Genomic DNA, 24,529 nt, shown 5'->3' on the forward strand with positions numbered 1-24,529 from the left:
TAGGCAAGTCAATCTTGGCTACCAAACAAGACTCTTAATCTTCATACAAGGCCTCTCTTCCTCATCTCTCTTCATTGATCTGCAATGGGATGCTTTTACTCGCTCACAAAGCATCTATATATATAGGCAATATTTTGAGTGAGGACATTCATTCCCTTGTAAGACTATCAACATGTGTGACACTAATTTTTCTGTATATCTTTATTTTTGGATAATTCAATAATCAACATATAAACCGAATATATTCATGTTTGTCTGAAGAGAACAACCATATCCATTTATGTTGATAAATATGCTCCTTGGGACGTTTCCATAAAGCTCACTGAATGGTGGTGGACTTGTGAAAACAATGGATGAGAGGCAAAGACAAAAAATAAGCGTACCACATTTATTATTGATCAATCAACTTGCAGTGAATATATATATATATATATTCATCCATAATCTCTAACAAGTATAATCCTTTAAGCCTGCAAGTCAAACGGGTCGGGTGGTTCAAAAACCCAATCCACAAACTCTTTGAATTAATATGCCCTGTTTTTGTTCATTCTTCTCAATTTCATTGTGCTTAGTTTCAAATGCCTATGAATTGTATTTGAATTTAATTCAATGCTTTATGTTATATAAACAAGTGGGTATTTTTACTTTATCCGAACCCTGCTCAGAATGAACCCGACCCATTCCAACTATTTCCTGCTGCAGTTTGACATTCTCAGTTTGACCTTGCTCAGGAGTCAGGGAAAGAATCACAATAGAATTTTTACGGTTTTGTGAATTAATTCAAGTTGGTTTTAAGACTAAAGATACAGACTGAGAAATGCACCTGTCTCAATCATCACTCTACGAGCTCATTATACCAATCTCATCATCAACCCCTCCCATCTGTCCACTCAAAAGCTCTAACAATTATAATAATAATAATAATTATTATTATTATTATTTTAAATTTAAGCAAACACACTAACGTTTATTTTGCACCTATCGAAATTCATATAAATGGAGGAACTTATACCACCTAAACTAGAGTTCATTGATTCAAAAGCACTATGACGCTTTTAAACTGTTGAGGGTTTAATTTGTTCTATTTTGACTTGATGGAAATTCAAGTGTTGGGCTTGAACATATAGAAGTAGTGCAATTTCAATGAAATATTCCAAGCTTGTTCAGTTTAAAAGCACTCAACACAATACCCATCTCTCAATAGTCACTAGCTCGACTTTACATCTTTCCTATGGATAATCCAAATGGGCATGTGGCTGTGGCTAGAGTTTTTCAATTAATTAAAAAAAATACAAGTTGGCAGAGACTATACATTGTTTGTTCCATACATTTGGTTCTCTTTTTAATAGTCCAATTGCATTTACTATATTATCCCAAGAGGCTAAGGGTGGGTTCAGGAACAGAGCAAGACTTTCATAGACATTTAATATTTCGTTATTCGTACCATCAACTAATTATACTATGTCACATAAGTAGAAATATTTTATTTTAATGAGTCCTATCATCTATTATGTGTCAATTTTTAATAAGGTAGTTATACCATGGTATCACTAGATACGGCGCAATTAAGTTTTTATCCAGACATAAAAATAAGGTTGTTACATTATGACTTGGAAATACAGATTCAAAATAAGAAATAACTTGTCTATATGCCGAGGCAGTTTGACCCTACTCAAATCACGTGACAGGAGTCTCGTCGACTAGATTACCCCTTTTAAATTATACTTAAAAAAAAAAAAAAAAAAAAAAAAAAAACTGGTCAACACATTTATTTCTTCCAACTTTTCTTCTTCCTTGTGTTACTTCATCACATACTGTGAAAAGATAGGGTTGAACCAAACATACGTAAAATATTGAAAGAAAGACTTTGCTTGAATGTAAAGATAAATAAAGTATAGGACTTTGAATTCAAAGATAATTGAAATATTATTGAGTTGTTTTTGTTGAACAGGGTTTGCAAAGTACACAAGTGTGTGTAGAGATTTTAGAGTGATGGTTTTGCTATGCTTCCAGTTATTAGTTGACACTTTCCACCTAGCCTGATCAGATTTGTCACGTCTCCATTGGTGGTTGTGCCAGGTCAAATTTTCACTTTAATTTTTACTTTTGGCTAACCTCCTCGTCGTCAAAAAAGAGAAGAGAAATTTGAGTTCATGCTTGTGAAAAAATGGTATCTGTGTTTGATTTACTGAATAAAAATAAGTAAAAATGAAGTAAAACAATTCCCTTGTACATAGATTAAGATCTTGTTTGGTAAGTCTGTCACGATAACTAATGTCATAGTCATCTTCCATGGTCGCGCTGACGGTTATGAATCTTCCACTTTTGTAGTCTTGAACTTTCTGCGAACTCTGACAGGCTGATGCGTCTCTAGTGAAATTTGATTATACATCTTCCACATATTGTTAATCGTGAAGTTACGCGCTTTTGGTGGAACAAACGCATAATTTTAGCGTAGACAGACCTTCAGAATATACATATCCTCCACGGTTGTTATCGTAAACTATTTCACGTTGGCTACAATCATATCTTTTTTAAGTCTCTGAATCTTCGTAAAGTCACGAGTAGATGGAACAAGCGCATAATTTTAGACAAACGTTTAGAATATACCTAAGGCTATCAAATATTCACATAAATCTTCCAGATTATCCATTCACATAGTTTTCTTTTTTCTTTTCGTTTTTTTTTTTTTTCTTATGAAAAACGCATTCACATAGTTTGTTCATTTGTGTATATATAGATTTGTTTAAGCAGTTTAGATGGTTACGAAATGGGGTAGAGTCATTAGATTATTATAGAGTTTTGTTGAAATGTGCAAAGTTAGTCTAGATTTGTTTTAGTTAGTTTAGATTGTTACCAAATGGAGTAAGTCATTAATTTGGTGTTTAGTGGATTAGGAATGCATGAATATTCTAGATTATTATAGGGAGTTTTTGAAGAAATGTGCAAAGCTTTTCGAGTAGTGTAGATTTGTTTAAGTTGTTTAGATTGTTCCCAAATGGAGTAGATTCATTTGATGTTTGCTGGATTAGGATGGGGTGGATATTTTAAATTATTGGGAAATTTGAAGAAATATGCAAACTTATTTTGATAAGTGCTCTAGAATTTTTTTGAGGGGATGAGAAGCCTGTTTATAAAAGTGGAGTGTCATTTGTTCCAACTAGACTTTTCACTTGCAAAGTTTTGTTGAGTTTTCTCTCCCACATACAATTAATACCACCAAAGTTCAACAATATCAAAGTTTTTTCTTTTTCTCCCTAAAAATACATTAATATCCAAATTCAAAAAATTTAAATAGTAAATGAGGAAAAAAAAGTTGTGAAAATTTTGAAAACTTAATATTTTTAGGGAACATAATATACAAATTTATATATATGTATAAAAATAATTTTAAAAATTGATATATTATATAGGGCGGGGCCAGGGGCATGGGCCCCTAAGCATAAGCTGGCTCCGCCTCCGCACTCAACTATCAAGTTGACCTGTTGGACAAAATCTCCTACCGTTACATTTGAAATCCATCTTATTAAATCTCTGTCGTACTTGACCCTCTTATGCAAGGATAAAGCAAACAAACAAATACATATTTATCTTTTTTGCGTCTTAGAGCAGGAATCGGCATATTAAAATTAAAATTAAAATGGAAGAAATTTAGTTCACAAGTTGGATAAAATTTCCTCTTCTAACACGCTGATGTGCTTTCCAACACAAGTACTTCTCTTAGAGTAAACATGTGGAGTGGATTTAGACAAGTCATCTTTGGCTACCAAACAAACTCTTAATCTTCATACAAGGCCTCTCTTCCTTACCTCTCTGCGTTGTTCAGCAATGTTATGCCAATGCTCGATCACTCACAAAACATCTACATCAATATATATATATATATATATATATATATATATATATATTCAATTTTTTGAGTGAGGACCTCAATTCGAATTACCACATATATAGCTTAGCTTCAATATTTTATATGACTTTCATCATCTATTAACATTTTTTTTTTCTTGATATATCTATATTTGGATGATTCATCGTGGAACATTCAATAAACAAGATGCCCATAAAGGGCCCGGGAATATATTCTTGTTTGTTTGAAGAGAACAGTCATATTCATATCCATATAAAGTTGATGTGGTGTTTGAGATGTTTTTTTCATAAAGCTCAATTAATGGTTGTGGATTTGTGAAAATAATGGACAGACTGAATGTGAGAGAAGAATATGAGTGCATGACCACATGGAATAATATTGATCAATCAACTTGCAATCAACCATCCTATCTGAACATCATATTTATCTTGCAATCTTTATATCCGGCAAGAGTCAAACGGGTCGGATAGCTTTAAAACCCGATTCACATCTATCCTTTTTTATTTTCATGAATTTTTCAAAGTAATTGGTTTTTGTTATTAGTGTTGCATCAAACATTTATTACAACACTTTAAGAAGAGAGTATAGCTGGCAAGAGTCCTTGTTAGTCTATTCATTAGAGTCACTACAAAAAAATCGACGCATTGTAGTAGTATTAATTTAAAAGTTCTTCCTAATTGTATATTCCCTATCCTGGATTAACCCGACCCATTTCCAGCTGCCACTTTGACATTCTCGGTACAATGAACTTAGAGCTTTGAACTATGACTTTACCCAGACAAAGAATCACAATAATTTTAGGTTTTGTGACTAAATTCAAGCTGTTGAATGAAAGACCTAATGAGAGACTGAGAGATGAACCTGTCTTAGTCTCTTCTTCATCACTCTATGAGCTCATTATTCCAATTTTATAATCAACACATCCCATATGTCCTCCACTCAAAAAACACAATAAAATGTCAATGCTTTCTATTCTTGACTTAAGAGAATTCAACTCTTGGGTTTGAAAATATAGCAATTTTGCAGTTTTAATGAATTATTCCAAACTTCTTCAGTTAAAAAGCATTCAAAATAAGACTGTCATTTGTTCATCTTTCTTATTCTCCTTTAGAATAACATGGGCACTACAAATGGACTAGTGAATGCGCCAAGACCCTAAAGAGTTTCTCTACTTGATAATTGGCATGCCAAACTTTGATTTGCTCATAGATAGATATTCGCAATCACCCGCAAATCACATCTCAATAATATTTTAAGGAAATAAGGCCATTCAATATATTACATGTGTGGCAAGTCCAAATAAACCTGCAACATGTGGCGAACCCCACCCAATTGTTATCCAAATACTCGCCACATGCAAGGTACTCTATGGTCCACCAATGGCTTAAAAAAAATTGTATTTTATTATTATTATTTAGCTTCCATCATTTAAAATTAAATTTCGGACCCCACCTCTATCCAAAATAAAAATAATAAAAACATACCAAGTGATTGAACTCGCCACTTTAGAGGCCCTCTGGTTTCACAAAAGTGGAGAGTCAAAAGTGACTCTCCATGCCCACTGTTTTGAAAAAAATAATAATAAAATAATTCCATTATGGAAATAATAAACTCCTCCTGAATGGTACTTGGATTTGTGCAATTTTACAAGCCACTTTAAAAATAAAAAAATTTAGTGGGTTTAGTTCAATAGTTCATGTCTCCTTGAATAGGTACGGGCCTTAGCCCCTTTAGGTCCAAGACCCAGCTGAACAAAAAGGAATACAAGGCCTGTATGGGCTTCTTGAATCAACAGTTAAGCCCAAAGTTAAACTGAAATACAAAATATGCTCAGAATGCCTAGGGATGGGGAAGACATTCTTTGCAAGAACAGAGTCCACGAACCAGAGTTGGCACAGAAAGAATGATTTATTTCTGCTTGTGGTTCGAGTGCCGGTATACTGGTTGTGGCAAATTTCTTCCACAATGTCAGACCATCTCGAGGAACAATTCAGATTTTTTTTTTTGTTCAAAATAATAAACATTGAATGGTTTACCATGTATAATTTGTTCAAATCTTTAAAATGGTCAGTGCAATTTGTTCAAAAAAAATCAAATTTTAAAAATTAAAAAAAAAAAACAAAAGGTTAATGAAAAATTACACATGACTACCAGGTTTTTTATTTCTTCACTCTCATTTTAGAATTAAGGTTCATTGTTGGCTGAGAATTTCAACTCAATTTTTAGAAAAAGAGTAATCACATGCCAGTCAATATAGTGGTCCTACTTATTAATTGGGCGGTCAAAGTATCATTTTCCAGATCCTGATACTTTATAATTTTTCTGGCAAAAAAAAAAAAAAAAATTTATATATATATATATATAAATTTTTCCGTGGTCGTTGTTCGTGTCTTCTACAGGTGGCATAGATTCTTCGCCGTCGGCATAAGATGCTGCCGGCAATAATGGAGAAGAAAGGGCAAAAAACAAAAGAAAAAAAAAAAAAAAAAAAAAAATAAGAAGATAGAGAAACGGTGACGTTGGGCAGTAAAAAAAATAAAAGGGCAGACTAGGTTTTTTTCCTAGGTGAACAGTAGTCGGGTCTTATATGTGGGTTTTTTTTTTTAAAATCGTGTATATGTGTAGAGAGAGAAAAATAAAAAATGTTTAAGTCTTTTCATTTAAATTATAAATTTTAATATATAATTTATAAGCAAAACAATAAAATTATATTTTTTGCTTTTTTCTTTTTTTAAATAGTAAGTCACATGAAGCAGAAGGGAGAGTGGCAGCAAATTCGAGACTTATTGAGAAGGGCGGTACAAGTTAGGAGTATTACATATTTATGCTAATAAGGCCTGACAAGATTTTACGTGAAATTATTAAACTTAAAAAAGTATAAGTAGAAATATTAGCAAAGGTTAGGGGTGTAGGTGAAATTTATCGAATTATCCATCGTCCTGGCCGGCGCGATATCATAGTCAAACTCAAATCAAAAGTCTTTCAATACTTGGGACACAACACAACAAAACTCTCTCTCTATATAATACACACATATACAGTTATATATATATATATACTCTTATATTAGGACAATTTTGAGTCATTGTTGGACACACGCGGTCACACAGGAACTTAGTCCTGCAGAGCAGTGGAAGAGAACTTGTGCAACGTGGTAACAAGTGGCTGAACATGTGTCCTCCACCAGAGCCACCTCCATGGACACGTTCGTTGCTATGTGTGAGCCTATTCATCACCACCATCTCTGCACTCCTGCCTTCTACCGTTGCTCAAACCACCACTTTCCCAACCTCACCACCCTCTCACCGTCTTCTCAAAAATATGGTGCTCTCTCTCTCTAGATATATATATGCGCATATTGTATCTCTTTCTAATTTCACACATGTACATTCATTCCTGGATGTAATTCTTAGATGAAATTCTGTTTTTTCTTGATTATTTTTTATCTTTCCTTCTCATATCTTATTCAATTTTTTGTTTTTTTTTTGGGGGGTTTGTCTTCTTTAGAATTTTGTCTAATGGTGTCAGTTGACTAAGTGGCAAGTTGAAAAGTCTGGCTTACACATTGTCAAAACCCCATTTACATTTCGACCCAATTATGTGTGTGTGTGAAATGTTGTTCTAATTAACTTACTATCTCGTTTTTCAAATATTGACCCATTTCAAATCTTACTCCTTTTTGTCATTGTAAAATTGGCAACCAATTATTTGAGGTTCTATTCACATAACTACAGAGTTTTTAAAATTGGAATAATAAAAAATAAAACAAAATAAAATTGAAATTGAAATTTCTGATTTCCTGTCAAAACTAGAAGTATACTAATGAATATAGTCCAAGGAAATTTGCAACCTTGATTCAATTTTATATGCCAAACACTTGTGGCAGTGTATTCATATATATCACATCTGGGATTTCCCATTCTTGCTTTATTGTTCTGATTTTTCTGAAATATTATACAATGCATGAAATAAAGTTTTTTTCTTTGGAATCTATGTTAATTGGTAGTAAACTTCTCTTATACCCTTTGTGTGTGTGTGTTTTAATGACTTGTTCATTTATATACTCTTATTCTATAATTTTGTGTATTCCTGTAAATTGTCTCAAATAGAAGTTGGAAACTCTGGCTTACATTGTTAAAACCCCACAAATAATTTGATACAAGTATATATGTGTGTATGAAATGTTATTCTAATTAAGTAATATATTTATTCAAATGTTAACCGGTTTCATCTTAGTGAGTGGTGTGTGTGTTTTCTTTTCAGAAGTTCAAACAAATGCTCACACACCCGCAATATTGCCCTAGTATGGCTCAAACACTCAACCTCCCCTTTGGGAATGAGAGATTATACCATCTGAGCTAATGCCCATTGGTTGTGTGTGTGTGGTTGTTTTTTTTCTTTTCCAAAGTTCAAACAAACTCTCACGCACCGCAATATTGCCGTAGTAGGGCTCAAACACTCGACCTTCCCTTTGGAAAGGAGATATTATACCATCTGGGTTAGTGCCCATTGGTTGTGTGTGTGTGTTTATTTTCTTTTTCAAAGTTCAAACAAACGCTCACACACCCACAATATTGCCCTAGTAAGGCTCATACACTCGACCACCCCTTTGGGGAGGAGAAATTATACCATGTGGGCTAATACCCATTGGTTGTGTGTGTACGTTTTCATAGTTACTTTTGTAGAGATTTCCAGATAGATTTTCATGGCATGGTTTTGAATTTAAGACAGTGTTTCTACAATTATCTTCATTGGGATAATGGTTGTTAAGTTCAAAAGATGCTTATAACTAATAAAAAATGCACCTCCAATATTAAACTTTTGGCCCTCATTAGTTTCATTTCATATGTTGGAAATTTTCGTTTTAAGTACCTAACATTTGTAAAACAGGTGGGTGCATATAAAAAAATCTGAAAAATGTTGTCTAAGAGAGTTTCAGTTCATTCCCGGACCATTGCGTCTAGATAAAATCCGTCGAAATCCAGGATAGAGTAAAGCTAGTCCATTTCTTTGGTATCACAAACTTTTCAACTGACCTCTTGCATTCTTTGATCAGGACAGTGGGAAGTTCGAATCTAAGAACAACAGTGAATGCTCGGAAAAGAAGTGTCATGTTTCACTATTTAAAAGTGCGTTTAAGTTACTTGACGCGAACTTCTTCAATGATAGTAAGGTAATTTACTTCACTTGACTAGTTGAGGAGTTAGGAAACTTATTATTATTTAACATGCTCAGAATCATCCTATCAAAACTATGGTTTAACTCAAATGATTTTGGGGGTTTATTTTGTTCGATTACTTTAGATACTGGAGATTGAGAAGGCTGCAAAAGAGTTCAATATTCCTATAATCACAGCCAATCGGAAGTCTGTTGCTTCGGTTAATGGAGGATTACACAATCCATCTTGTTTGGTTTTCAACCCTGAGTGGAGCAATGATGAAACACATCACAAGAGAAAACGGTTCAGTTATCCTTCTCTCTCTAGGGTACAGAGGCCGAAAAGTGAAGAAGACATTGCCTTTATGAGTGTAAGTTCATGCTGCTATAATAAATTTGGATTGATTTCAATCGAATGCAATGACCGTTCATATATATATATATATATATATATATATATATATACACATGCATATATATTTTACAAATGAGTTTGGGGGTTGTCACCAGGTTCTTGAGTTGGGGCAACTCATTAAGACAAAACAAATCACGTCGGAGGAACTTACTGGGATTTTTCTGAAGAGATTGAAGAGGTAAAAAGTGTGCAAAATAATCACTTATTGAAGCTGTGCTTAGGAGATTAATTTATGTCTTTCTAGTTTTCAAATTTATAACGATTCATTGTAATAATGCCACAGATACAATCCTGTTCTTGAATCTGTTGTCACTTATACAGAAGAACTAGCATACAAGCAAGCAAAAGAGGCGGATCGATTACTTGCTCAAGGAGTATATTTAGGTAAAGACGTTTACCATCATCTTAATTTCAGAGCAGTTCTGTTTTTAAGCATAGTGGAAAGCTATGTTATAAGGACTCTACAAAAGTACATGAAGTATGTCGGATGCATGACATTAGGTCTACGGGGTAAAGGATATGTGTCCAAAACATTTTGTTAGATATGCACCTAAAAAGCATATCCAATAATTAAATTTTATTTTATTATTGCTTCGACACAAGTTAAATGCTTATTTTGGACACTATGTTACAATAAAATGCTATTTTACTCTAGAAAATAAAATTATGTAAATATTTAACAGTGTCCTACGTCCTGTTTTGGGATTTGATATATCCGACACTTGGACACTAACTAGTGTTTGTAGATTTTCCCAAGTCAGTACAAAATTAGTAGTAGTATTAGATGCCACTTGAATGTTATATTGGTGAACGATTACTGAGCAAATGTCATTATGTCAAATGGAAAACCAGTTAGAATGTCAACTGTTCTAATATAGGAACTTCATCGAAGACAATCAGTTATTTTGAGTTTTTAGACAACAATAATTTTTAACTTCAGAGCATTCCTTTTTGAGAGATTGTCCACTTTTTTGTCATTTGTAGGTATTGTTATGATTTTTAGGCAATACTAAATAGCTACATAGAAAATATTTGTCCTTAGAAAAAGGAACCTTTCCTCTCCCCAGCCATTTCGGGTTAAGAAGATGTGAAAGCGCTTTTCTTTCTATAAGAACGGTGCGTTCCGAGGTGTGAAGTGGGAGAGAAGGGATGTCATAATTGGGGTTTTGAATAAGACGACCTTTTTCATTTTGAATTTTTTCTTTTTCATATTGAAAAAGTAATAAGAATGAGAGGTGTTAAGCTTTTTATCATCCTGGCGTCGAGCTATTTTTCCGCAGGACCTCCCCTACAGTATCGTCACCGCAGTAGAGTTTAACCACCAAGTTCGGGATAGATTGGTGTGGTTCCTCTACGCCTAGGACACCAGAATACCGAAGACTCACTTTATATAATTTCTTTTATACCGTTCTCTTGTTTATTATTTGGTTGATTTCAGAACTAAAAATTAACTTGCATTGTAGGTCCTCTCCATGGGATACCTTACGGATTGAAGGATATAATTGCAGTTCCAGGATACAAAACAACATGGGGTTCAAGAACATTCAAAGATCAAGTTCTTAACTTTGAAGCTTGGGTTTATAAGAGGTATTAATCAATTTGCAATCTGGAGACTACTTTCGGAAAGTAAGTGATATTGAGCTTTTGTAGTTTGTGACAACTCGATACAGGTTGAAGTCTGCTGGGGCAGTTCTTGTTGCAAAGCTTGTTTCAGGATCATTGGCATATGATGACATCTGGTTTGGGGGTAGGACGAGAAACCCATGGAATATTGAGGAATTCTCGACCGGTTCATCAGCTGGTCCCGCTGCCTGCACCTCAGCAGGTATTTTCGAGTTTATGTTGAGTCTTACATTTTCATTTCCTTTCATGTCATTTTCTTTTTTTTTCCCTTTCATGTCAGAGTGCTTTTACGTCATAGTGGGCATTTATTTACATCTAAAAAGATGTAGAAGGAACAAAATTTAAAAATTAAAAAAAAAAAATTCTTTTTTCCTAATCATTGTTACTCGAATTATTATAAGAGTAGGTTGAATTGGCTGTTGACCAAATCTAGATGGAACTTGCACAAACTTTCTACTAAAAAATGTTTCCTTCATCACAGGTATGGTTCCATTTGCCATTGGTTCAGAAACAGCTGGCTCCGTGACCTTTCCTGCTGCTCGTTGTGGCGTGACTACTTTGCGCCCGACTTTTGGTACTGTTGGTCGAACCGGTGTGATGAGCATATCCGAGAGCTTGGTATAACAGACATTTTTATCTTACATGTCACAGTTTTCCTTTTTAGTTGTAGTAACTGAGAAATTTAAATTGTACCTGTTTAACAGGATAAGCTTGGCCCTTTCTGTAGAAGTGCTGCAGATTGCACAATCGTTCTTGATGCAATTCGGGGAAAAGATCCCGATCACCTTTCTTCCAGAGAAATTTCCCTTGGTGACCCATTTTCAGTTGACATCACAAAGCTAACTGTTGGATATCTTGAGGATGCTGAGATGGAGGTATATGAGCATACAAAGTGTCTAAATTTTATGTTTAATTTCCAAAAACTTAGCAAGACTCGGGCCTTAATTAAGCCAGATTATGGTTTTAAATAACCAACAAAACTGATTATATAATGCAAAAATTTAGCAACCTTGTGATGAAAATGCCAGGTTGTCGATGTGCTTCAATCGAAGGGTGTCAAGATGGTTCCTTTTAAACTGAATTACACTGTCGACTCGGTTCAAGGTATCTTAAATTTCACAATGGATGTGGATATGTTAGCTCACTTTGATGAATGGCAACGCTCTAGGAAGGATGATGATTATGAAGCTCAAGATCAATGGCCACTCGAACTTCGCCGTGCACGTGTAATCCCAGCTGTAGACTATGTTCAGGTATGTTCAATCTTGTTACTAATGGTCGAATGGGAGCTTGCAATTAAAAAAAAAAAAATAGTTTGCAAATATTGATATACAAAAAGAAACACATGAAGTCTTGAGTTCTCTGATGAGTTGAAGAAAGTAAACCATTAATGAACTTATTTTGTGATGTAGGGAGAGTCGCTATAGAGTTCCTCTGTCTTATATGAGTAGGATCTGTAGAGGACTGCTTTATGTCACCCTATAAAGACTTACTGCCAGTGGCTGCTAAAATCATTACAGTAATTTAGGTATATTGGCTTTTTATCATTTGGTGCATAAAAAGTATATATTACCTTAAAAAATTAGGGTCTGTTTGGCTAATGCTTTTGCTTTGTGTTTTTTGCTTTCGCTAGTGTACTGTAGCAAAGCAAAAGCACGAAGCATGTTTGGTAACGTTTGATGTCATTTGAATAATACCGAAGTGCTTCCAAAATTGAGGCCAAAATCAGAAGCATCAAAATGATGCTTTTGTTTGCTTCCGCACGGTAGCAAAACACTGTTAAAAAAAATAATAATAAAATTCTAAATTAACATTTTTAACTAGCCATTCAAATTTTTAAACTTGCAACACTTTTTACCAAACATGCTCTCATGTTTTTACTTTAAAAAATCTTGCAGCAAATTTACGTTACCAAACAAGTTTCGAAACAATGTTGAACACACTCTAAAGCGGAAACATTGCTTCTGTTTCGCATTAAAATAAAAGCACAAAGCAATTGTGGTTGCCAAACAGGCCCTTAGTGAATGTTACATCTTACTCATCTGCTTTTCCAAATGCTCACAAGTCTTTATTTTGTTCAAGGGGTCGTAAAGGAAAAGACCATCTTTTGTGTTAAATGTCATCTTTCAATGCTTTATTCAAGGCTTTGAGGGCTTCAATGATGTTCTTGTAATTCAAGGTCTCGTGTCTAGTTGTTGAAGACATTTTTTGATTTGATGACCAGTTCTAGTATATATAGTAAAGGATTAATCGATGGTCCTTTCTTGAAAGTATATATAGTTTTGTATTGCACGTGTGAGGAGAGGAAGATTGATTTGCATAGAAGGTAAGAGACAAAGAGGTCACCAATAGGCCAGTGGCCTACTGGTACTAAGCCCCTACTTCCCAAAGGGAGGTCAGGGGTTCGAGCCTCCATGGAGGCATGTGTGTGTGAGTGCCAACTAAGAAAAAAAAAAAAGAGAGACAAAGAGGTTGACCTAAACTAATTTGGAATGAAGTGATAAGGAATGATTTAAAAAAATTAAAGTCTGGTAGGAGATATGGCTTATGATAGAAAAGAGTGGAGAGAGAATCCATATGGCCTACCCCGTTTGTACGGGATAAAGCCAAGGATGATGATGATGTATGTGAACATTGGTAAATAGAGAAGGAGCTGCAGTTGATGATTGCTTGGTTAGTATAATCCATTGTATGCAAGCAGAGAGGTTAAGATTGCCAGTGGGCTCGATCTCTTTATGGTTAGAGAGTTCCTATATGAAAAATGCATGTCCAGAATTATGGTGCTTGTTTCCATAGTAGATAAGTTATTCAACGTCAATTATCTGATGAATCTGGGATTCTGAAACAGAATTTCTTAACAAGTAATGATAAGACTAACATGCGAAACGAATTACAGTCTAGAAACTCATTTCATCAAGTGCCTTGAAGGTAGGGAGTCTGACTTGTGAGGCAGTCATTTATAGTGAAGTGTCATGGAAACTTCAATGTTTCTGGATTCTGATCCAAGTCTAATAAAAACTTTGTTTATTCGTATTTGTATTTGATAGTTATAGTTCTGAATACATGTCGGATACACGCATCTGCAATCTTATTTTTTACAAACAATTATACGATACTTATAGAACACTCTTTTTTTTTTTTTTCCCTAGTTGGTACTCACACACACTTGTCTCTTGTGAGACTTGAACTCCTGACCTTCTTTTGGGAGGTAAGACGCTGATACCGCTAGGCCACTGGCCCCGTTGGTACTTATAGAACACTCTTTAACTTGACATATTTTCATAATTATTGTAGTATCAACATGTTCATACTGCCGTTCCTCTTTTTCTTAAGTTGGTTGAATTAACGTTGTGATACTACAATTTGTTGGCTAGACATAAGCTGGTAAAAGCAGCAGAATTCGTGTGAATATGTAGTCGTAAAAACCATGCCCGCTACATTAGCCAGAGACATAAGTATTAAATAGTATTTCTATAACTGAAGTTTGTTGGAGGTCAGATGGGTATGGATTAATTGGTTGTTGGACTTCATGCGAGACTCAAATGTGCATTTAATGAACTATTACAAAAAAAAAAATATTCAGTGTGGTGATCGCATCATTGTCTGGCTGTCCTTGGCTGTCTTCACATCTATAACCAAAATATATATATATTTTTGAACCTTTAAAATTATAAGAATCCAAGTAACTCATTTTAAGGCAAAATTTCACTTTAGAGTCGATGCATTTAAAGGGAGACAAGAGTGGCCACCACAAGAAGTGATGGAATGAGGACCACAATATGAACTACTGCAGAAATCTTTGTTTAGTATGAGTCAATGACTACATAAAGTAGACCATTTTTCTTATTTATTTCGAGTTATTTATTGAATATTAACAACGAATTATTATCCACAGGCACAAAGAGCACGAGGAAAATTAATTCGGGAAGTAAGAGAGAGTTTCACAGTGGACGCGTTTGTTGGCAATGCAACTGACTGGGAGAGAGTTTGCATGGGCAATCTTGTGGGCATGCCTGTAATGGTTGTTCCTACAGGATTTACTAAAATATCGAACCCACCTTCAAGTGATACTCGACGAAGGACAACCGTCGCCACAGGGATTTATGCTCCTCCTCAACATGATCACATTGTAAGCTCCCTACGTTTCAAAATCTGTATGTTCTGTTATCTTCTAAAAGGGATACAAAGAGCAATTAATACACTGCATTATCATTTTTTCTAGACCTCAATGGTTCCATGTATGAGTTTGACTATACTATGAGCTATGTTACATGGACTCTTCAAAAGTAAGTGAAGAATCCATGTCGAACACAAAGAAAGAGTATGAGATACATGTCCGATATTAAACACTATGTAACATAAAGATATTATTTTACTCTAAAAAGTAAAATAAAAAAATTAAATAATATGAATATCTAGCAATGTCTATGTGTTCTATTTGAGAATTTGACACATCTAACATGTCAATACATACCCGACAAACATACTCGAGTACAAGTAACATAGACTATGAGAAATGTTCAATGGGTGCTATACCATGCATGAATTGTTCTATCTATGAGATGCTATATATTTGATATGTTTGTCTATATTGTAAGCCAACTATTTAATTTCTGGAAATAATGAACTAAGTGGTTTTATTTGCTAGAGTTGGAAGTAATTTTTCTTTGTACTGATCTTTCATTATTTCATGTGCAGGCTTTAGCATTGGCCATAGCTTATCAATCAGTCACAGATCATCACAAACAGCGACCGCCAATCGACGATCTTGGGCCAAACGACTCGATCCCAAATCCACCCAAAGCCACTGTTCCTCCCAGACAATTGTGCGGTTAGAGGCTTTGGACATGCATCTTCATTGTTTTGTGCATTGGTGCCATATCGGTTTCACCATTGAAATGACTTTGTGGTATGCACGTCTACAATAGTTATATGACCTCTTTTTTCTTTTTTTTCCTCTAGAAAGTTCAAGCAAACACACACACACTTACATATTACTCCTAGCAGGTCTCGGACATTCAATTTGATCATGCCATCCAGACGAATGCCCATTGATCAATAGTTATATAACATAGACTGGGCAATGTTGTTCAAAAACAAGGGCATAGAATACAATGAAAATTTTACTTGTAATGTTATCTCAGTAAATGCAAAATGAAAATTTTACTTGTAATGTTATCTTATTATTATTATCATTTTTTTTTTTTTTCATTAGCAAAAACACTTACACACTAGCTATTTTGAGGATTCACCATCCACTTTAGAAGTCAGAGAAGATATTACTCATAAGGCCCTTAATAATTTTACAAATTATGGGCACTGGGTTAGCCTTTCCTTAATATATGTAGAGTGGAAAAGAACGAGAATTTCATGGCACAGCTTTTGCAAAGATGTACTGAATGTAATCCAATTTGATCTCTTACCTACAAGAAATTTATTCACACTAAGATATGACAAAGTGAAATTGCCCTCTACAATACCACCAAATTTAGTGCATGCTCTCTATGTGGAAGCCACTTTGAGTTGTGCGTGGGCCAAATGCTCCTTCTTGGTAAAATACGAGTGAGGAGTGGTTGGATATATGCAAGGTACATAAAACGGGAGTGTATATAATGAATAGTTAATAAAATAGGGAATTCAAAAAACTATTTTCTCAAAAATATTTTATTTACTTGAAGAAAAACACCGAGAACAAAAATTCACTATTGGAACCCTCAACATCCAGTGTTTTTTTTTTTTTTTGTTTTCACACTATTGGAACTCAATTTTTTAATAACTTTTTTTCTAAAAACAGATCAAGGTAGAACCAAAAGGCAGTTTTTAATTTTTTTTAAATTTTAAAATAAAAAATTATTTGAACAGTTGCAAACTAAGCCAGACTTTATTTTCTTTTTTTATATGGTCTGGTTTAAAAAGCTACAATCAGGAACAGGAACCAAATTCTTGGGTTAAAGTCACAAGGAAGAAGATATTAATAAGAACATTCAGCTATATATATATATATATATATATATATATATATATATATTAGGGGAATTTCTTAGCATGTAGGTCCCAGAAGCATGGTTTTAGCCTTTGGCAGCATCCCCAAGTATTTTAAATAGCAACTTAAAATCTGTTAAGCGATTACTATAAAACAAAGAGATGGATAAGGAATTGATGCAGTTAGGGCCTCAACTTAGCACAACCACAATCCATAAACAAATGGTTTGTTGTTTTGGCAGGATTTTAACAAGGAATCCATGCCAAGGAATCCATGCCACGTGGAATGAATGCCATATAGTGTCTCATTTATACTTTACTTTATCTTCGTTGTGTTATGCAACTTTGAACATAATATATATACAGAGAGAGAGTTCTGATCTCTTATTTATTGATAAGTAAAAAAAATTATCTACACTGAAAAAAACGGCTCTCTTCACGTCTCTCTCTCAAAAAAAAATAATAATAATAATCATAAAATTATACCCTCAAAGTCTCTTGCAATAAAAATCAATATTAGGAATCCCGTACTGCCATGTCCAGAAGATGGAATTCTTAGATTAATTCTTTTTCCTTCTTCGTGGTTTTTTTTTTTTTTTTTTGTCATTTTTTCGTGCTTTGTTAATTTAATAACATCTTTATACTTTGACATTTAGTTGGTCTGCCGCAATCAGTTATCTCTCTCATAGGAATTATTTGTTAATCTACTCCTCTTTTCATATATTTTTTTTAAAATCAATTTTTGAATTCATGGTCTGAAATTCTTTTACATGTGTTCAATGATATGTTGGGATTGCACCCCAAAAAAAAAATATTTTGCTTTAATAATTAAATTGAATGGTATTGATAATCATAAATTTGAAAACTAAAATGGATACATGGTAGTTTTTAGTAAAATGAAGGAAAAATAGTGAATTTGAAATGTGACCATTAAATCTAACTGTGCACGTACAAAAGAGTGTTTCTATTCCACCTAACTAGGAAACAACAGACAAAAATTAACTCCTACGTGGATGACTCTATGGCCCAATAAAATCACTTATGTTCTTTTCTTTGTTTTTTTTTCCTACCAGCTTCTATTATTTTTCACCAAGATTCACCCAGAGCGGAGTAGATTGACGGAATCATGATATCAGCCACGGATCCGAAGCGATTTCTGGTCGAAAAATTTCAGGTTGGGATCCGACGATATCACAAGAGTTTTTGGAATTAACGAAACTGTTGCCAAAGTTGAGTAGTCGCTGCCCGCGGGTAACAACAGCCCGTCACCCCCGTTCGTTCTTGCTACAGTTCAGTCACACCATTTCGACGTCGGAACTGCGCCCTTGAGTCGCCGGTGCAATTCCTCCTTGCCTATGCCGGACTACTTGGTCGAAGTTCAATAGCGCCGTTTCAGTCCACTGCCGTTGCCGGAAACCACGTGAAGAAAGAGATGGGAGGATTTTGCAGAGGAGTCAGAGGGAAGGGTTGTGAGCAGAGGATGGGAGAAAGTGTTGTGGGCAAATAATTTGTTGCCATGTGGAGTTGGTTTTTTGTCGATATATTATTGTCGTCAAAAATAATATTTTTTCATACAAAATATGGATAAATACTCTTGCTCACCAGTAATCAAGAGATTGTGACTCTCTCTCTCTATGTATATATATATATATATATATATATATATTTGGTCCCAAACTGATCTTGTTGCGTGTCTTTTTCCGTATTGTGACACATAAGAAAAAACAAAAATAAAAGTTCATGGGATCCATACTTCACTGAGTATAGCTTACCGCTTACTATAGTGGACGCCATGAATGGAAAGGAGATGGATTTTGTCAACCCCATGAATACAATATTTACTATTAAAAAAATTAATAATAATAATAATAAACATTAATGAGAAATAGGTATTGAATTAAAATTTAAGATTTAATCCGGATGATGTGACAATAACTAAAAAGATATTAACATCTTCTATTTTATAGAAAAATGCTTACTTCACGAATTTTTATTTGTGATTTTATCTTGAATTAGGTGGCTGCTTATTTGGCTACTTTGTGTTTTTTAAAAGTAATTTTTTTAATATAGAAAATATATTAATATATGAAAGAGAAAAAAAATAGCAAAACTTACTATTATAGCATCCAAACTCTCATCCGTATATCATTTGGGAGACCATTTCTATTAAATCTGTAAATAATCAAAATTAGAAATTACAATTTTTTACCATGAGTGAGTGATCTCTTTCTGATTTATTATTTTCTAATTAAGGTTAAATTTGAAAGATATACCCAAACATATATAGAGTAATTGAAAAATATAGAATGCATAAAAGAATATATATATATATATATATATAATAAAAAATATATTAGTAGAGAAAAGAAAATTAGAGATAGACAAACTTAGAGATAAAACCAATATTTTAGAATTTCACATGTTTTCTTTTTCTAATGTGTATTAAACAAAATAAAGTGTAGTTCTATATACTTAAATGTAGTGATAGAGACATGGGATTCTCTTTGTACTTACCTTTTTATCTTTTGATTGTAAAGATACTACTAAAATATTTCATCAAAATTTGCTATTTTGGAGTAACATGTGCAGAAGATCCCTAACCCTTTTTTTAAGGTACATGATACCCTAATTGTCTATGAAAGTTGAAGCAAGGGAATGTTGTGTGAGATTCCAAACCACTTTCGGACACACTTTTGTGCACACTCTTGTACAATTTATATAATTTATCAAATATATTGGAAATATTGCATAAAAATTCTCTTACAATTTGTCCCTGAGGTATTTAATTTTTTTTTTATTGATGCATCTAATGCTTTATTTGTATTAATTTTTAGAGTAACGAAAGTGCTCTCGCAAAAAGTTTAAAAAGCTCGTGCTTATAAAGCACATAATTCTTATTTTTAGGAATTAGGGAGAGAGAATTAATTAAAGAAACAAGTCAAACTTTTTTTCTCTCTCTTCTCTCCATGTTTTTTCTCTCTTGGTTAACTAACTCTCAACCAATCTGCTTTTTTCTCTCTCTTAGTTTGAACACATAAATTTTTTAAGATAAGGCTATTCTAAAGCTCAAAAACATGAAAAAAAAAAAAAAAAAAAAAAAAAAAAAAAAAAAAGGAAAGAAAAAAAATCAAAATATAATTAAACAACACTTAAAATTTTTGTGATGATATTATTCCAAAGCTCAAAAACGTGAACAAACAAAAAAAGAAAATCTCAAATAGAATGAAATAGTGTCACGGATATGATAGATGAAATATAACTTACGAGAACCTAATATGTCAGCAGCTAGGAAGGATGGAATGCAGGTGGACCACGGAGAGACTCTTTGACCGAAAGACAAAGGGTTAACTATGAGAGAGAAAGAGAGATTCTTTGAGGGTGTTAACCAAGAGAAATAAAGAGAAAACGTGGAGAGAAGAGAGAGAGAAAAAGCTTGATTTGTTTCCTTAATTGTGAATGATTCTTTCTTAATTAATTATCTATTCCAAATCCTTAAAAATAGGAATTGTGAAACTTATAAACACGAACTTTTTAGACTTTTTACGATAGCGCTCTTGCAATAGCACAACTCTAATTTTTAATCTTATCATTAAAAAATAATTGTCAAAAATAACACAGTTTCGTCCATGGTATTAATTCTACTTTTATATCTTTTTAGGAAAAGTTGCATAAAACTTTTCCTGGACTTTTAATTTTTTATTTTTATTTTTATTTTTTCACAAAATACTCTTTGAAACTTAGTTTGATTATATCAACTCGCGGTCAACCGAAATAATTTAAATGGTTTAAAAAAAAAAAAAAAAAAAAAAAATTCAGAAACCCATATTACTTTTATTGGACTTCAACTTTCAACTTTTTATTTTACACATAATCCCAATTCTTAGTGATAAATGCTTTAATATTTCTTTCGTAGCAATATAAACCATGTGCTTCCTTATAGGAGCTTGGGCTAGTCAAGTGGAAGATAGAGGCATTCTCAAGTATACACCATATATAGCTATGAGCCTATGAGATGGCAAGTTTCTACGGGCTGAGACATCTATTTTTGGAAAAACAAATGCATCCCTTCCATCGAAAACCTAGGAAGCCTTAATGGGTTATAATTGTTATTAATTATAGGGTTTCAAAGATCCCAAACAACAAAGCTTGTTTGGTTTGTAAAAGAGTAATGATAAGAACCGGAAAGGAACTCCTAATTAATATTAAATTTGATGTGATTGATTATTTTTATTACGCGTTAAATATTTTTTATTTTCTGAATTTTTAAGAACTGTTTTCAGAGTTATAAATCAAGCATGCCTTTCTCATTTCACAGATTCTTTTGAGATAATAGTTTGGAGGGTATTTTGAACCTAAACAATAATTTTTAATACATATATAATTATTTTAACAAACTCTATCAAATTAAAAAAGAAACTTTAAAAATAGATTATTTTATTATTTAAAGCTCCTAAATCTTGTAATTTTTCTTCTTAATTTTTTGTAAATCCTAAAATAGAAAATTGTTTCGGAAATTGCAAACTAGAAATTGCAAACTAAGCAAGACAACAAGAACATTCACCTAAATTTTTTTATTTCTTAGCATTTAGCCATGTAGATCCCAGAAGCATGATTTTAGGCTGTTTAGCCATTGGAGGCATTCCATAGTATTTTAAATAGCGACTTAAAATCTGTTAAGCCATTAGAAAACAAAGAGATGAGTAAGGAATTGACGACCCTTATACAGTGCCTCATTTATGCCTTACTTTATCCCCATGAGGTTATGCAACTTTGAATACTATATAGATATATATTTGTCCCAAACTGATCTTGTTGCAGGTCTTTTTCCTTTTGTGACACATAAGAAAAAAAAACAAAAATAAATGTTCACGTGATTTATTATGGCTTATGACAGTGGAGGTCAGGAAATGAAATGGTTTTGTCAACCCCATAAATACCCTATTTACCATGCCTAGGATACTGTATGGAATTGGGTAATTATCCTACTTTCCTTCCTTCTTCTTTTTTATTTATTATTTAATTTTTTGACAAGAGATTTGGATTCCACCCCATAACATCACATATTTGGATCACCTACATTTGTATAATATATCCATTTCCTCCTATTGAAATAAGTGGCTAAGAAAATGCCACATCAATTAAAAAAATATGATAATTAATTTTTCACCACCCTTGTATTCTAACTTTAAATATATATAGAAGCTTTAAATGTTGAATTTTAACTTTAAATTTTATTTCAAAATACGCATCGATGGGAGAGAAGAGACGACTATCTTCCTTTCTCTCTTTAAAAGCTTCCATTAATGGACTCTCCAAGGACCAACAGAAACTTTTGAACTTCAAAACTTCACTTCAAAATCCAAACACGTTCCAAAACTGGCTTCCTAACAACAATTCATGTAATTTCACTGGAGTATTATGCATAAATTATTCATCTAAATCTCGATTTTGGGTATGTTTCTTATCTGATTACTCTTCCCAATTTAGTGTTTCTCCGATTAAAGTGAATGACTAACATCTAGTAGGATTATGTTGGGATGTTAATGTGATACTCCTCGAATCTAAGACATGGGTTGATCAGGCCCAAGCCCAAACCCCGAGGGAATATCAAACAATTAATATATAAACGAACACAGAATACAAATCGAAATAATAAGAGACAAATAAATAAAGGCTAAAAAGAATTTTAATTATAAAATCCTCAAAAGTTATAATTAATAAAATCCAAACTCTCCATTAATTAACAACTCGGGAATCCATCATGTGGACCCTTAATAATATCCCAAACTGAAACTGAAACAACTGAAATAAAATCTAAAGCCAAACATGGAAAGTAATCCTACGTAGTCGGAGGAATGAGTGTCTGTATCTGCTCTGCATGACCAAGCTCTAACCTTGGAACTGACGAGCACCTGAAAAATAAGAGAGTGGGTCAGGCCCACATGCAAGTCCTATTCTACTACGATCCATACAGAAACACAATACGCAAATACATCTTAGATAGCTTAATAATAACTAGAGTAGTCCATATATGTATAAGTACACACTATAGGACGCTCACTAGTCTAATAGATCTGTCTCAGCCTGAGTAGAGATACCATGCAAATCGCTCATAATGTGGTCATGTGTACCTAGTCCTACCAGGGAACAACAACTATTGTCCAGTTATCCATCCTAGGCGATATACGCACCCTAACCATGGTCCCGAGACTCAAGCTCATACCATGGCACCATAACATAAATATATAAAGTCCATACACTCCTAATACAAAATATCATCCATCTGGTATAATAGCCTGATATATGTATAACAATCCATTCAGAAACCAAAGTAGGTTATTCAATTATTTTATTGACATGACACCAATATGAGTAGGACTTAAACTTTATGATTAATCCATACCTCAATCCAGAATAGGTAGGACTTAGTATTTAAACTAATCCATCCCTAGTATGCCACCGTCCCATACCGGTGCATACAATCCTCCAAATAGCATGGTTAATAAAACAACACTATATATTCAACAACCAATCTCCAAAATATACATCAATATAAATTAATATATATATATCAATATTAGGCATTCGTTATAGAGCCTAAATATCATATTCCAATAATGTAAACTGCTAAAATAAATTTAAGCATTTACGTCCTCCAAATTGTCCATAAATTGTTACGGTTAAATAGCAAATAAGTATCAATTTATTCCAAAACAAGCATAGTTAATTTCAAGTGATTCACTATACTTCTACCTTTATTTAAATATGATTAACAGTAATAAAATCATATATACCATAACCTCCAAGTTCCGGTACGTAAGTTGATTAACAATCAAAGTGCAACATGTAAGATTTTTCCTTAAATTCACCTTGTCCAGTCCTTAATCCATTTATGAATTATTGTTCCCCTATATTTTTACAAGTCTATGGGAATCATATAACTCAGTTAAAATAGTTTAAACGAATTAAAAACACCCTGCACAATCCAAACAACGCCTTAAAACCAACAATATGCAATTCTGGGCGAGAGTAGGCTCTCACAAGTTGAGAGCCTACTCCTTTGGCATGGGAGCCGGCTCCCTAACTTAGGGAGCTTGCTCTATGCAGCTAGGAGCCGGCTCCATACTCCTTGGAGCCAGCTCCATTGATGAGGGAGCTGGCTCCCTCCTTTTGGGAGCCCTCTCTCTCACTCCGTGAAGCAGTTCGGCAATTTCTACTTCGTTTTCCTCGCCTCCGGCGATACCCAAGCTCTCTGTAATTTTTTTAATACTTGTTCTAGTTTTCATTTAGTGTCCCAGATTATTTTAAAGACATCCACATGCATCAACAATCTCAATTAAACAAGGCTTAAACAACATATACAAAAGGATACAATTAAACGGTTTAAGAATTTTCAAAACAGTTTAATACAACAAAGCAAATTACAGTTTACACATGCATCAAAGATATATTTTAGCATTAATTAAACTCCTGGAGTCTAC

General features: G+C 33.5%; 1 protein-coding gene across 1 annotated transcript; it reads left to right on the top strand.

Moving 5' to 3' along the window:
• Positions 1-6,877: 6,877 nt before the first annotated feature.
• On the top strand, positions 6,878-16,430 carry LOC132286725 (uncharacterized). Its single transcript, XM_059789100.1, has 12 exons — positions 6,878-7,195; positions 8,928-9,044; positions 9,175-9,399; positions 9,539-9,621; positions 9,727-9,827; positions 10,907-11,030; positions 11,114-11,268; positions 11,548-11,684; positions 11,771-11,941; positions 12,095-12,319; positions 14,962-15,195; positions 15,765-16,430. Exons 1-12 carry the CDS (start codon positions 7,043-7,045, stop codon positions 15,900-15,902), a joined length of 1,863 nt encoding a protein of 620 aa, XP_059645083.1. The 5' UTR covers positions 6,878-7,042; the 3' UTR covers positions 15,903-16,430.
• The last annotated feature ends 8,099 nt before the right edge of the window (positions 16,431-24,529 follow it).

Source organism: Cornus florida, unplaced genomic scaffold, assembly GCF_030987335.1.
Source record: "Cornus florida cultivar Cherokee Brave unplaced genomic scaffold, ASM3098733v1 CherokeeBrave_3.0.0_Hap2_Chr11, whole genome shotgun sequence".
Lineage (NCBI taxonomy): Eukaryota > Viridiplantae > Streptophyta > Magnoliopsida > Cornales > Cornaceae > Cornus > Cornus florida.